The 13,478-nt window shown below is 38.4% G+C and overlaps 1 protein-coding gene across 1 annotated transcript in view; it reads left to right on the top strand.

Annotated features, from left to right (window-relative positions):
• LOC126175771 (xylosyltransferase oxt) overlaps nucleotides 1-12,388 on the top strand; it is a 100,783-nt gene extending 88,395 nt beyond the window's left edge. The window contains exons 15-16 of the mRNA XM_049922741.1: nucleotides 1,298-1,468; nucleotides 7,868-12,388. Coding sequence (XP_049778698.1) covers nucleotides 1,298-1,468; nucleotides 7,868-7,871 — 175 coding nt within the window. The 3' untranslated portion in view covers nucleotides 7,872-12,388. The remainder of the gene's footprint in view (nucleotides 1-1,297; nucleotides 1,469-7,867) is intronic.
• The last annotated feature ends 1,090 nt before the right edge of the window (nucleotides 12,389-13,478 follow it).

The raw sequence follows: 13,478 nt of genomic DNA on the forward strand, positions 1-13,478 counted from the left end.
TGTATGACATGAATGGAGCAATAGCTACAAATAGTGTGTCCTATGGGATGTCTGTAATAGGCACATGCTACAGACTGTTTCTATAAAATGTTTTGCACCTGAAAATTCTCCAAAGAATGCCTGACATGCTGGTAGCTGGTGTCCTCATTTTACACAATAATGCAAGACTACATATTGCCCTACCAGTGAGAGGAATGCTTGACCCCCCCTTACAGTCCTGATATGAGCCCACCAGTCTTCAATTTGTTTTCCAAATTGTAGGAACAACTCCATTGAAAATGTTTTGCTGCAATCGATGATGCTTCCAGTGAGGTGATGCAAGTAATCAGACAGCTCAATAATGAAGGTGCCTTATATGCATTACAGAAGTTGATATGCATTACAGAAGTTGCCAAAATGTTGAGAAGGTGTCATAAGCAAGAACGGAGATTATATTGAAGACCTGTAAAGGTATTTAGTAAAATACATTATTTTCTTAAGTTCTGTCTTACAGTGTACAGAACTTTTGAAATGATCCTAGTATTGCAATATCTATATATGTGGGAAGGAGGAACAGTTAAAAGGAAAAATTGCAGAAGACAAATACTGTAATACACAGCTCAGATTATCAAGGATATGGGGCACAGGAATTAATAGTTGAACAGATATGTTCAAAATAGGAATAAATGGTAAACAGCAACAAATCATTTTCTGTATTGCTTCTACAAGACAAAAACAAAAGAAAAGAATAGAAAATTTAAAACTGTGGAAGGTCTTTACACTTTACATGAAATAGTGTCCCAATATCATATTTAATTAATTTATAAATTTTAATAAATCTGCATATTACGTATCATTTTGTACTGTGGTTCCCCTAGAATTTTCTGTCAACTTTTGACCTAATGACTAGTTCTTTAATTTCCACATCAAATTTGTTTAGTTTTTAGTTCTGTAAAGGATAGAGAGAAATAGCATGATTATCCATAGGACATTTCACAGGAAAACAATAATCCAAATTCGATATGATCTTAAGTAGTTTCTAAACTTGTAACTTGAGTATTAGATCAGCAAACTGATAAATACTTTTTTCACTTTCTTTACACATCTCATTTGATTTATATTTCATCCCCCAAGATGTTAAGTGATAGCTAATAGCACCACCTGCTTTTAGTTAAGAGACCCAAAAAATGCACCATTTACGTACATTCTAGATATATTACAGCCCAGGCATGCTTACTTTTAACTATGACATTAATTTTTGCTGCCACAGTTTTGAATGTTTACTTTTTTCTTAATACTGTGCTGTTGTGCTTTACAGATTCTATAAAATTTTGGACAAGTGTGTCGACACAATGCAGAGACGACCTGATGCACTACTCTGTGGGAATTTGCAAATAGAACCTTGTGCTGCAACTTTTTGGAGCTCACTGTCTCCTGACCCAAAGTCTAGTATCACAACTATTGAGCCTGCAACGGGTCGACTGCACAGGTAAAGTGTCAGTGACTGTAATGTGTGACATAGGCTTTCTCATGACTTGCTTAAGGGGAATTTACACAAGCATATAAGCACAGATCATAGTCAGCAGTAAGGTTAAAGTTATTTGTAATAGTGCACTACACATAACATATGTTCAGGTGAAGAAGAGCATAGTATCGAATTTTACATCACAGGTGTCTGTGAGAATAGTTACAAAAGTTCTCCATCTGAAAGTTGAAGAATGCTTGAGTAATTTCAAAGGGTATGCTTACTTTTCAATGTCTCTGAAATTATTATTCTGAACTGCAAATAATTGATATGAAAGAAGAATACTCCAAATATCTTTCAGATCATTGTTAACAATAAAATAAAAAGCTAGTATAAAGTAATATTTACATGAGCAAATAATTTAGACATGAAAGTGACAAATCATCCAATAATAGAAGCATTGAGTTGTTGACAGTCACGTGTAAAAGAATGAAAACTTTGTGCTCACATGCACCAACACACACTGAATACACAGTGCAGGAATGACGGAATTGTGTGTGTGTGTGTGTGTGTGTGTGTGTGTGAGAGAGAGAGAGAGAGAGAGAGAGAGAGAGAGAGAGAGAGAGAGAGAGAGCGGGGGGGGGGAGGTTGCCTATCTTCTGCTTCTGCGGCCTCTTCCCAGCCATCAGCCATTTGTCCCAAACCCTACACCCACTATCCACTTTCTGTCTCCTCCCACCCACTTCACTTGACACAAACACTCATCCCAGTTGAGCAGCAGAGCTGGCAAAATGTAGTCATCCAGGATATGGTATGTGTGTAGGTACATGTGTGATAGTGTGTTCTATAGCTCTGAAGAAGGAATCATCCAATAGCTCCCTGCCGCTGTTGGATAAGCTGCCAACAGCAAGTTGTATACTCCTAGCTTACTTATTCGTTACATAGTTTAATTCTTAATTTCTTTGCATGTTTTTGGGTACTTGCATTGTTTAATTCATAAATTTCGGGCGTATTATAGTATTTGAGAGTTGTAGCATCGCGCTTTATACTCCTATCTTACTTATTTGTTACATAGTTTAATTTTTAATTTCTTTGCGTGTTTTTGAGTACTTGCATTGTTTAATTCATAAATTTCAGGTGTATTATAGTATTTGAGAGTTGTAGCATCGCGCTTTAGTACCTGAATAGTGTAAAATCCTGTCGTGTCCTTCTGCTGCCGAGTAGTGTGTCAGCAGTGCGCAAGTAGCAGCATTACTGCATTTACTAGGCAACCTTGTATTTTAATAACTGTTTAAATTTTGTGTCGAATTGTTTGTGCTCTGTAGATTAGTTCAGACGTTCTTTGCACAACAGTTTTTAGCATAGATAGGGACTGTGACTGCTGTGTTCGGATGCGGGCTGAGTTGGCATCCCTTTGCTCCCAGCTTCAGGCAGTGTTGGCTTCGGTCACACAGCTTGAAGCTGTTGCCAATGGGCATCACTGTGGGGGTTCGGATGGGGGTTTGTCGGGGACGACCAGCTCGTCCCATGCATCCTCCGATCGGACTACGGCTGTGGCTGCCCGGGATACTGCTCACATTGAGGCTGACCCCTCACCCGTGGTAGAGTGGGAGGTCGTCTCGAGGTGTGGCAGGGGGCGAAAGACATTCCGGAGGGCTGAACGGAAGGCCTCTCCAGTTTGTCTGACAAACCAGTTTCAGGCTCTGTCTCCAGCTGATACTGATTTTCGGCCGGACATGGCTGCTTGTCCTGTTCCAAAGGTTGCCCCTCAGTCTGCAAGATCCAGGCGGTCGCAGAGGGTGGGCTTACTGGTAGTTGGGAGCTCCAATGTCAGGCACGTAATGGGGCCCCTTAGGGATATGGCAGCAAGAGAGTGGAAGAAAACCAATGTGCACTCCGTGTGCATGCCGGGGGGAGTCATTCCTGATGTGGAAAGGGTCCTTCCGGATGCCATGAAGGGTACAGGGTGCACCCATCTACAGGTGGTCGCTCATGTTGGCACCAATGATGTGTGTCACTATGGATCGGAGGAAATCCTCTCTGGCTTCCGGCGGCTATCTGATTTGGTGAAGACTGCCAGTCTCGCTAGCGGGATGAAAACACAGCTCACCATTTGCAGCATCGTCGACAGGACTGACTGCGGACCTTTGGTACAGAGCCGAGTGGAGGGTCTGAATCAGAGGCTGAGACGGTTCTGCGACCGTGTGGGCTGCAGATTCCTCGACTTGCGCGATAGGGTGGTGGGGTTTCGGGTTCCGCTGGATAGGTCAGGAGTCCTCTACACACAGCAGGCGGCTACACGGGTAGCAGGGGTTGTGTGGCGTGGACTGGGCGGTTTTTTAGGTTAGATGGCCTCGGGCAAGTACAGAAAGTGCAACAGCCTCAAAGGGTGCGGGGCAAAGTCAGGACATGCGGGGACCAAGCAGCAATCGGTATTGTAATTGTAAACTGTCGAAGCTGCATCGGTAAAATACCAGAACTTCAAGCGCTGATAGAAAGCACCGAAGCTGAAATCGTTATAGGTACGGAAAGCTGGCTGAAGCCAGAGATAAATTCTGCCAAAATTTTTACAAAGGCGCAGACAGTGCTTAGAAAGGATAGATTGCATGCAACCGGTGGTTGCGTGTTTGTCGCTGTTAGTAGTAGTTTATCCTCTAGTGAAATAGAAGTGGATAGTTCCTGTGAATTATTATGGGTGGAGCTTACACTCAACAACCGATCTAGTTTAATAATTGGCTCCTTTTACCGACCTCCCAACTCAGCAGCATTAGTGGCAGAACAACTGAGAGAAAAACTGGAATACATTTCACATAAATTTTCTCAGCATGTTATAGTCTTAGGTGGAGATTTCAACTTACCAGATAGTCTGGGACACTCAGATGCTTAGAACGGGTGGTAGGGACAGAGCATCGAGTGACATTATACTGAGTGCACTGTCCGAAAATTACCTCGAGCAATTAAACAGAGAACTGACTCATGGAGATAACATCTTAGACCTACTGATAACAAACAGACCCGAACTTTTCGATTCTGTAAGCGCAGAACAGGGAATCAGTGATCATAAGGCCGTTGCAGCATCCCTGAATATGGAAGTAAATAGGAATATAAAAAAAAAGGGAGGAAGATTTATCTGTTTAGCAAGAGTAGTAGAAGGCAGATTTCAGACTACCTAACACATGAAAACGAAAATTTTTGTTCTGACACTGACAGTGTTGAGTGTTTATCGAAAAAGTTCAAGGCAATCGTAAAATGCGTTTTAGACAGATGCGTGCGGAGTAAAACTATGAGGGACGGGAAAAACCCACCGTGGTTCAACAACAAAGTTAAGAAACTACTGCGAAAGCAAAGAGAGCTTCACTGCAAGTCTAAATGCAGCCAAAACCTCTCAGACAAACAGAAGCTAAACGATGTCAAAGTTAGCGTAAGGAAGGCTATGCGTGAAGCGTTCAGTGAATTCGAAAGTAAAATTCTATGTACCGACTTGACAGAAAATCCTAGGAAGTTCTGGTCTTACGTTAAATCAGTAAATGGCTCGAAACAGCATATCCAGACACTCCGGGATGATAATGGCATTGAAACAGAGGGTGACACGCGTAAAGCTGAAATACTGAACACCTTTTTCCAAAGCTGTTTCACAGAGGAAGACCGCACTGCAGTTCCTTCTCTAAATCCTCGCACAAACGAAAAAATGGCTGACATCGAAATCAGTGTCCAAGGAATAGAAAAGCAACTGGAATCACTCAACAGAGGAAAGTCCACTGGACCTGACGGGATACCAATTCGACTCTACACAGAGTACGCGAAAGAACTTGCCCCCCTTCTAACAGCCGTGTACCGCAAGTCTCTAGAGGAACCGAAGGTTCCAAATGATTGGAAAAGAGCGCAGGTAGTCCCAGTCTTCAAGAGGGGTTGTCGAGCAGATGCGCAAAACTATAGACCTATATCTGTTGTAGAATTTTAGAACATGTTTTTTACTCGCATATCATGTCGTTTTTGGAAACCCAGAATCTACTCTGTAGGAATCAACATGGATTCCGGAAACGGCGATCATGTGAGACCCAACTCGGTTTATTTGTTCATGAGACCCAGAAAATATTAAATACAGACTCCCAGGTAGATGCTATTTTCCTTGACTTCCGGAAGGTGTTCGATACAGTTCCACACTGTCACCTGATAAACAAAGTAAGAGCCTACGGAATATCAGACCAGCTGTGTGGGTGGATTGAAGAGTTTTTAGCAAACAGAACACAGCATGTTGTTCTCAATGGAGAGACATCTACAGACGTTAAGGTAACCTCTGGCGTGCCACAGGGGAGTGTTATGGGACCATTGCTTTTCACAATATATATAAATGACCTAGTAGATAGTGTCGGAAGTTCCATGCGGCTTTTCGCGGATGATGCTGTAGTATACAGAGACGTTGCAGCATTAGAAAATTGCAGCGAAATGCAGGAAGATCTGCAGCGGATAGGCACTTGGTGTAGGGAGTGGCAACTGACCCTTAACATAGACAAATGTAATGTATTGCGAATACATAGAAAGAAGGATCCTTTATTGTATGATTATATGATAGCAGAAGAAACACTGGTAGCAGTTACTTCTGTAAAATATCGGAGAGTATGCATGCAGAACGATTTGAAGTGGAATGATCATATAAAATTAATTGTTGGTAAGGTGGGTACCAGGTTGAGATTCATTGGGAGAGTCCTTAGAAAATGTAGTCCATGAACAAAGGAGGTGGCTTACAAAACACTTGTTCAACCTATACTTGAGTATTGCTCATCAGTGTGGCATCCGTACCAGGTCGGGTTGACAGAGGAGATGGAGAAGATTCAAAGAAGAATGGCGCATTTTGTCACAGGGTTATTTGGTAAGCGTGATAGCGTTACGGAGATGTTTAGCAAACTCAAGTGGCAGACTCTGCAAGAAAGGCACTCTGCATCGCGGTGTAGCTTGCTGTCCAGGTTTCAAGAGGGTGCATTTCTGGATGAGGTATCAAATATATTGCTTCCCCCTACTTATACCCCCCAAGGAGGTCACGAATGTAAAATTAGAGAGATTCGAGCGCGCACGGAGGCTTTCCGGCAGTGGTTCTTCCTGCGAACTATACGTGACTGGAACAGGAAAGGGAAGTAATGACAGTGGCACATAAAGTGCCCTCCACCACACACTGTTGGGTGGCTTGCGGAGTATAAATGTTGATGTAGATGTAGAACATTCTCAGTCTTGTTCATGTTTCAGTGCCTTAACTATACGGTGATTTGTTACCTGTACTCCTTTCATTGATTATATAAATGTACTGTTTTCACATTGCGCTAGTCTGCCCCCAATTTTGAATTTATTACCAGGTATTTTATTTTGTGGATGAGAATTACTGTGTAAGTAAGGGGACAGCAAAGATTGCTGTATAATTAAAGTAAACTATCCTCCAAATAGGCAGGTCCAGGAGTCTGTAATGCAGACTATTTCTTTACACTCGGAAGTAAAGGCCCAGTTGAAAATAGTAATTAACAACAAAGTAATTGAACAGTTATCACATTTTAAATATCTGAGTGAATCATGAGCTATGATTAAATGAGAAACTGCGCAAATTTCAAGTAATATGTAGAACTATAAACAGAACACTTAATTACAAAACTTGATACAGATACAAAAATTTAAGTTTTATAGAAATGTGGTGATACTGTTTTATGGAAGTGAAAGTTGGATAAATTAAAAGAAAAATGACAGCAAAATACAAACAGTAGTCATGAGATTTATGAAGCGAGTGAAGGCTACACAAGAAGAGATTTAGTAAAGAATGAAAATGTTTCATATACGGGGAAAGTGCTTGCTGTTAATGAGGAAGTAACTGAATAGACATCGGAGGAAAAAAGTGTGACTTGAATGAAAAATAAGACGCCCCCTAGAAGTCCTGAACTACAACCTGAGGGGATGGATAGACACAGGTTGCCCAAGGAAATGATGTGGGGATGGTACAGGCACATGTCTATCCTTTGTAAGTAAGATGATGATGACATTAAAAATTGGAAATATGATAGCCGAAACATACATTTGGATCAAAATGGGTGAGATGTTAATCGCAGGCAGCATGCACATATTGTAGAGGATAGGCTTGTGCTTTGGTTCTGTGTTTTGTTAACATGTCTCACTACTACATTATTTTACCAGCTGCAATTTGCACCAATTAATTTGATGATGAGACAGTGAATTCATATTCATTGACCAAAAGTTGTATCTACATCTACATGACTACTCTACAATTCACTCTTAAGTGCCTGGCTCCTACAATGTTACTCTGTTACATTGCATGATTATGTCATTACACAGATGAACACTTAACTAATATGGTTTTTGAGTAATAATTAGATTTAAATAAAGTCAAGAAAAGCTGATTGATAGATATTTATTCTTTTGTTACAGGTGATGACTGGGGTTACTTTTTAGGTATATTTCAAATTTGTGATCAACATGACATTCAAAAGCAATACTGAGAAGTCATTCCACTATTTAAGAGTCTCCTTCTAAAGCCATTTAAATATTTGACAGGCAATCATATACAAAATGAAAGCTTTAATGTCTGTTTGATTTTTAAATGGTCATTGTTATACAAAAATTTTAAAGATAAATTTGAAATGCCATATTTCTGTACCATGTGATATCCACTACTTGAGTTTAGCTTTGCTCAGATTACATATAAGATAGTTTACAATAAAAGTTTTCTATTAATTCATGAAATGTTTTGTGATAAGACATCAACATATGACCGGTGCTCATTGTACATGTATATATGTCAGATTTCATGAACTGCTCCTATGTAAATCTGTACCGTATTTTGAAGGGGTGTATAAAGTATTAATTCAAAGAAGTAATAATCATCAAATCCAACATGAAGCTCATAGCTGAATGTTGATTTGGTGAATATGTTATGTACTTACTGTGTAAGTTTGTTGACCTTTACTGTTAATGGAGAACATTAAAAATCTGACTACAAAAGTTAATTCCTCATTGTGCTGAATATATATATATATACACAGTATATAAATCAGTCATAATTCATGAATGCCTCAAAAAATAACATAAAACTGCAGATATTTTTTTCAGTTTCCTATAACCCAACGGATACTACCTTTGTACTGAGCATGGTATTTGCTGTGATCCTTGTAGGCTCCTTATATTAGCTGATAATCTGATTTCAGATTCCTGATTGTTAACATATCACAGAGAAATCCTTGCACATCCTCAGATGTTGAAATGAGAAGAAGGAAATTGGTTTAGATTTAATGTTCTTTCAATGACAAGGTCATTAGAAACAGATAGTTGGTGATAGATAATGAATACATCATTAAAATGAAGTGATCATATGGCATTATTGGCCGGGAGACCCAGCCTGGGGTTGTTTGGCTGCCTAGTGCAGGTCTTTTTATTTGATGCCACATTGGTGATTTGCATTTTGATGATGATGATGATGATGATGATGATGATGACAACACAACACTCAGGCCCTGAGCAGATAAAAATCTGCAACTTGGACAAGATTAAAACTTGAGCCCTCATGCATGGCAGCCAGCTGCACTGATCACTCAGTTACAGAGATGGACAAATACATCATTATATTGATGGGAGAATAGAGAGGATGAAATCTGGTTCTGACACAATAGTAGCAGCATTAAAATCACTGATCTTAACTCAATGAATGCCTTATGACTTAATCAAATAAGGCACTACATAGCACAGGATTTAATGAAGATAGCAGAATCTTCTTTTTACTGTGTGACAGTAGGTGGACACACAAGAAGGTTGACAACAATAATAGTTTTCATAACCAGCATTTTTCCTCATTTAGTAAGAGGGAAAACAGAACTATTCAACACTTAAATATGAAATTAAGCCTGATACCTGGGATCAAGATATCAGAATAGGATCAGAAGGAAACCAGTTTGTTGGATTGTAGGGTTTCCTCTAATCCATTATATTTTTTGACAGATGAAGGGACCCATGGCTCCAAACAGTAGACTTTCTGTCAACTTTTCTTTGATTTTTTTAAGCTGTGCTAACACTTTGCAAGTGTTTTTTTCCTAAATTTATTCAATATAGAATTGAGCAATGTTTTACAGCAAAAAAAGGAAGAGTTACATCTTCTTAATGGCCCACATAGATGATTAAAAATTTTGTCAAGTTTCACATTATTTGCCACTCTGGTGTTTCGTTTGGTGTGTTCATCAAATTTATGCTTCGTTTGACATATTTGAGAGAAAGTTTGATTATGGCCAATTTGACAAACAGTTTCGACTGCTTATGCATGTATTTGTTGAACAATAGTCAATTGCTATTGTTTATAACTGAGAGATATCTGGCAACTGGAAGAGATTTCAGGGATTTAAAGTGTGTATCTTACATTGCATCTTGTACGTTGCCCACCAGTGTCAAAATATTTCATGACACGATACATACAGCATGACAATGCTTAAAAAGTGACATCAAATTGTTTGCTGTGTTGTGCATTTGTTCGAGAAACCAAACAGTGAATTTGGCAGACAAGTTTTATTATTTACAGTGGCTTTTAACAGATGAATACTGTATAATCCCAAATCAGCTAAATACATATACCAAACAACCCACAGAGAAGTATCAGTCTGTCAGATAATCTGCTCCCTGTCTAGGTTCGAACCTGGTCTTCATGTAGTTTTCACTTATAGAGGAAAATATTTTATTTCCTCAACACATCAGAAACTTTTCATGTGAGCCAATCTGTCATTTGAAGATAATTCTGTGACGCCAGAAGATCTGGATCAGAAATTAATGCATTCCTTTGTGCACTGAATCTGCAACTCAGACTTTGTCTTTCTCACATGATATTCTGTCTTACAAGATTATTTTATTGCAAAACTGTGTGTGAGCTACCCAGATAAATGGCCTGCTTATAAGTGTGTTTGTTCAGATTGAACTCATTACGAGGTGCTAAAAATCCTACTAGGGTGAAGATCATCTAGGAGAGAAGTATAGCAGAGATTTTGCTCCACAGTTATCAGTTTGTAAGTAATATGATGCAGAGCTTCAGATCACTCTCCTTAATAACTGATTGGCTGAACTTGTATTAATTCTCACATCAAGTCAGTGTCAAAAGTATTACAACGATAGACCACTAACCACCCTCAGCATTTTATAAGAGCAGAGATGTTGTTTCAAGGGATACAGCAAATATTGATGAATTATAATGAATCATTTATTTCAGTCACAGTTGCAAAATGATACAGGTCATCATCACTAGTTTCAACGGTTAGGTGACCATCATCAAATTTTGACTGGTTGGTTACTGTTTAACATATTGTGAGTGTCAAATCACTGTGTCAACATTAAAATAGCCTAATGGCCAAAACCAATCACCATCACATTTATTGTTTTGCAGCTGTGACTGAAATAAATAATCATTATAATTTTAGTGGTTAATTGTCAAGTGGCAGACACTAACAGAAACAGAATGGAGGGTTTAGGTTTTAGCTTTCCCTCAGAGCTACTAACAGTTATCAGAACTTGTCTTCTGATTATCCTTAACGGTTCTGAATGATAATGGCAGTTCAGCAACTTAGCTGACATATCCATTCTTCATCTATGCTTGCCACCATTTAGGACTTTGAGGTAAGTGCTGGCCTGTGCTCCATCATAAGCATTCAGTTGCCTCTCCCACTTGATCAATAATAAAAGTAGTTCTTTGTCACAGCAGAAACTTCTTTTAAATGTAATCAGTCACTGAGGAAGACCAAACTATTGATAGGAAAGATGACTGTAGCTGTTCTTCCATTATTATAATTACATTGTTACAAAACATGCAAGTAGCACTTCAAATGGGTTTTGCAAGTTATCTATGCATACTAATTTTTTGGGAAACAAAGTTTTAGTACCTTGGTTCTTGTTATGCTTGTAGTAAAAGCTGAATTTAAATTTCCCACTTCCATAAACAAGTAGTAACAGCTGTGTGAGAGAAACATCTGCCAACTACCATTAAAGAGATGTGCATATTTAATTCAAAACACTATAAATGGCATAGTTTCCATCAAGTTAGTTTTCTTATTTATAGTAGTCAAACGATTAAGAGATAACTGTGGCACATTCTCCAGACTAGCATGATTTTGTGGTTGTGCAGCGCAGAAAAAAAAATTTGATGTTCCTCAATGAAAACAACGTCCTTGGCTAATTACTGTTTTCATAAGTGCCAAATATGTTTTCCATTGAATACCATTTTCCTCTGCTCTCACCTTAAGAATCACAAGAAAATATCAGAGACATCTTTAACATATTTTAAAGAATGAGATGTATTGATGTAGTCAGGCAGTTATTCTGGCTATATTACTTGTATTCATGTGCATCTCAAGGCCTAAAGTCACCTTTTCACTTTTTCCATGTGCAAAACTTAAATATTTCATGTATATATTCAGCACAGAGACATATTTCTCTTTCATTATATAAAAAATGTTTTATTGTGTACATCAGGGAGTTGTCTACTGTTATCAAGGAATATATATGAAGTACTGATAATTTTATATGAGGCAGATGATTTGGGACTTACTATTGTTTTGAATATCACACCGAATATGTTGGTTTTTATTTAGCATGTTATGTGACATTTGTTACTCAAAACTAGTATAGAATGAGTGTTCCTTAGTCATAGCCATTTTTTCAGTGCCATACAGCTTTCATACTGTAAGACATTAAATGTCGATTTTATGTATTGTATTATTCATTTAAAGTCTTTAAAGTTTTGATAAGAATGTTTAAATTATTTGTGATCTGATGATGACTGTTGAATGTATGAGACTGTCATGTGATTTATTGTACATTATGGGAAATTAATATGTTTTATATTCAAGTACATAAATGTAATTTATACAAATGAAAAAACTGACATTTTTCATACATATGTATTTTAATAAATGCTCATAAAAGAACAACTTCACTATAAATATATGTTAATTATTTATTAGTTCCTTTCCTTACACTTAAACATATTGCTTTAATAATTTCGGGCAGTGCACATATTAAGATATTAAAAAATGGTTATTTGTGTGTCATGATCGTACAAAACAAGATTCCACATTGGTTATGTGCACAGCACTTCAATTGTCCTAATAAAATGTTCACTTACTTAGTAGTAACATCTCTCTAACTATCCAGCTACCAGCACTAAATGCCTGTCTCTCGGAGCTGGGATCCGGAGCGGCCTGTGCTGCCCAACCCGTCCTGTGCTGAATACTTATGGACGGATTATGACACACGCAGAGCCAGCGTGAATTTTTGGTGCCTTTGAGCTGTAATATCTTGGGCAATAGTTTTTGTAAAGAAACCAAATTTGGCCATCCTGTTCAACTTTATGCGTTCTCGTAAGGATAATAATGAAAATAATTTTATGAGCCATATTGAGCCAGAAAATTGTAGCTAAAATCGGCCAAAAAATATAGGCGTTCGAAAAAATTTTGAAGTTTGGCTTTTTGCATCTCCTGGACAAATGCTATGACAAAGGTTCTCAAGTATAAAGTTTCATTTGTGTAGCACTTTCCAGTACTGAATGAATGAAGCACAAAATTTAAGATTTTGTAAAAACGTCAAAAATGCGGTATTTTTGTTTGGTAAGTCTCATCATCTTTCTTTTTAAATATATTTTTCCCACGTGGAATGTTTCCCTCTATTATATTCATATCCATCCACACATACACAGACACAAGCAGACATTTGTAAAGGCCTTTACAAATGTCTGCTTGTGTCTGTGTATGTGTGGATGGATATGTGTGTGTGTGCGCGAGTGTATACCTGTCCTTTTTTCCCCCTAAGGTAAGTCTTTCCGCTCCCGGGATTGGAATGACTCCTTACCCTCTCCCTTAAAACCCATATCCTTTTGTCTTTCCTTCTCCTTCCCTCTTTCCTGACGAGGCAACCGTTGGTTGCGAAAGCTAGAATTTTGTGTGTATGTTTGTGTTTGTTTGTGTGTCTATCGACCTGCCAGCGCTTTTGTTTGGTAAGTCTCATCATCTTTCTGGCC

Source organism: Schistocerca cancellata, chromosome 3 (genome assembly GCF_023864275.1).
Source record: "Schistocerca cancellata isolate TAMUIC-IGC-003103 chromosome 3, iqSchCanc2.1, whole genome shotgun sequence".
Taxonomy (NCBI): Eukaryota; Metazoa; Arthropoda; class Insecta; order Orthoptera; family Acrididae; genus Schistocerca; species Schistocerca cancellata.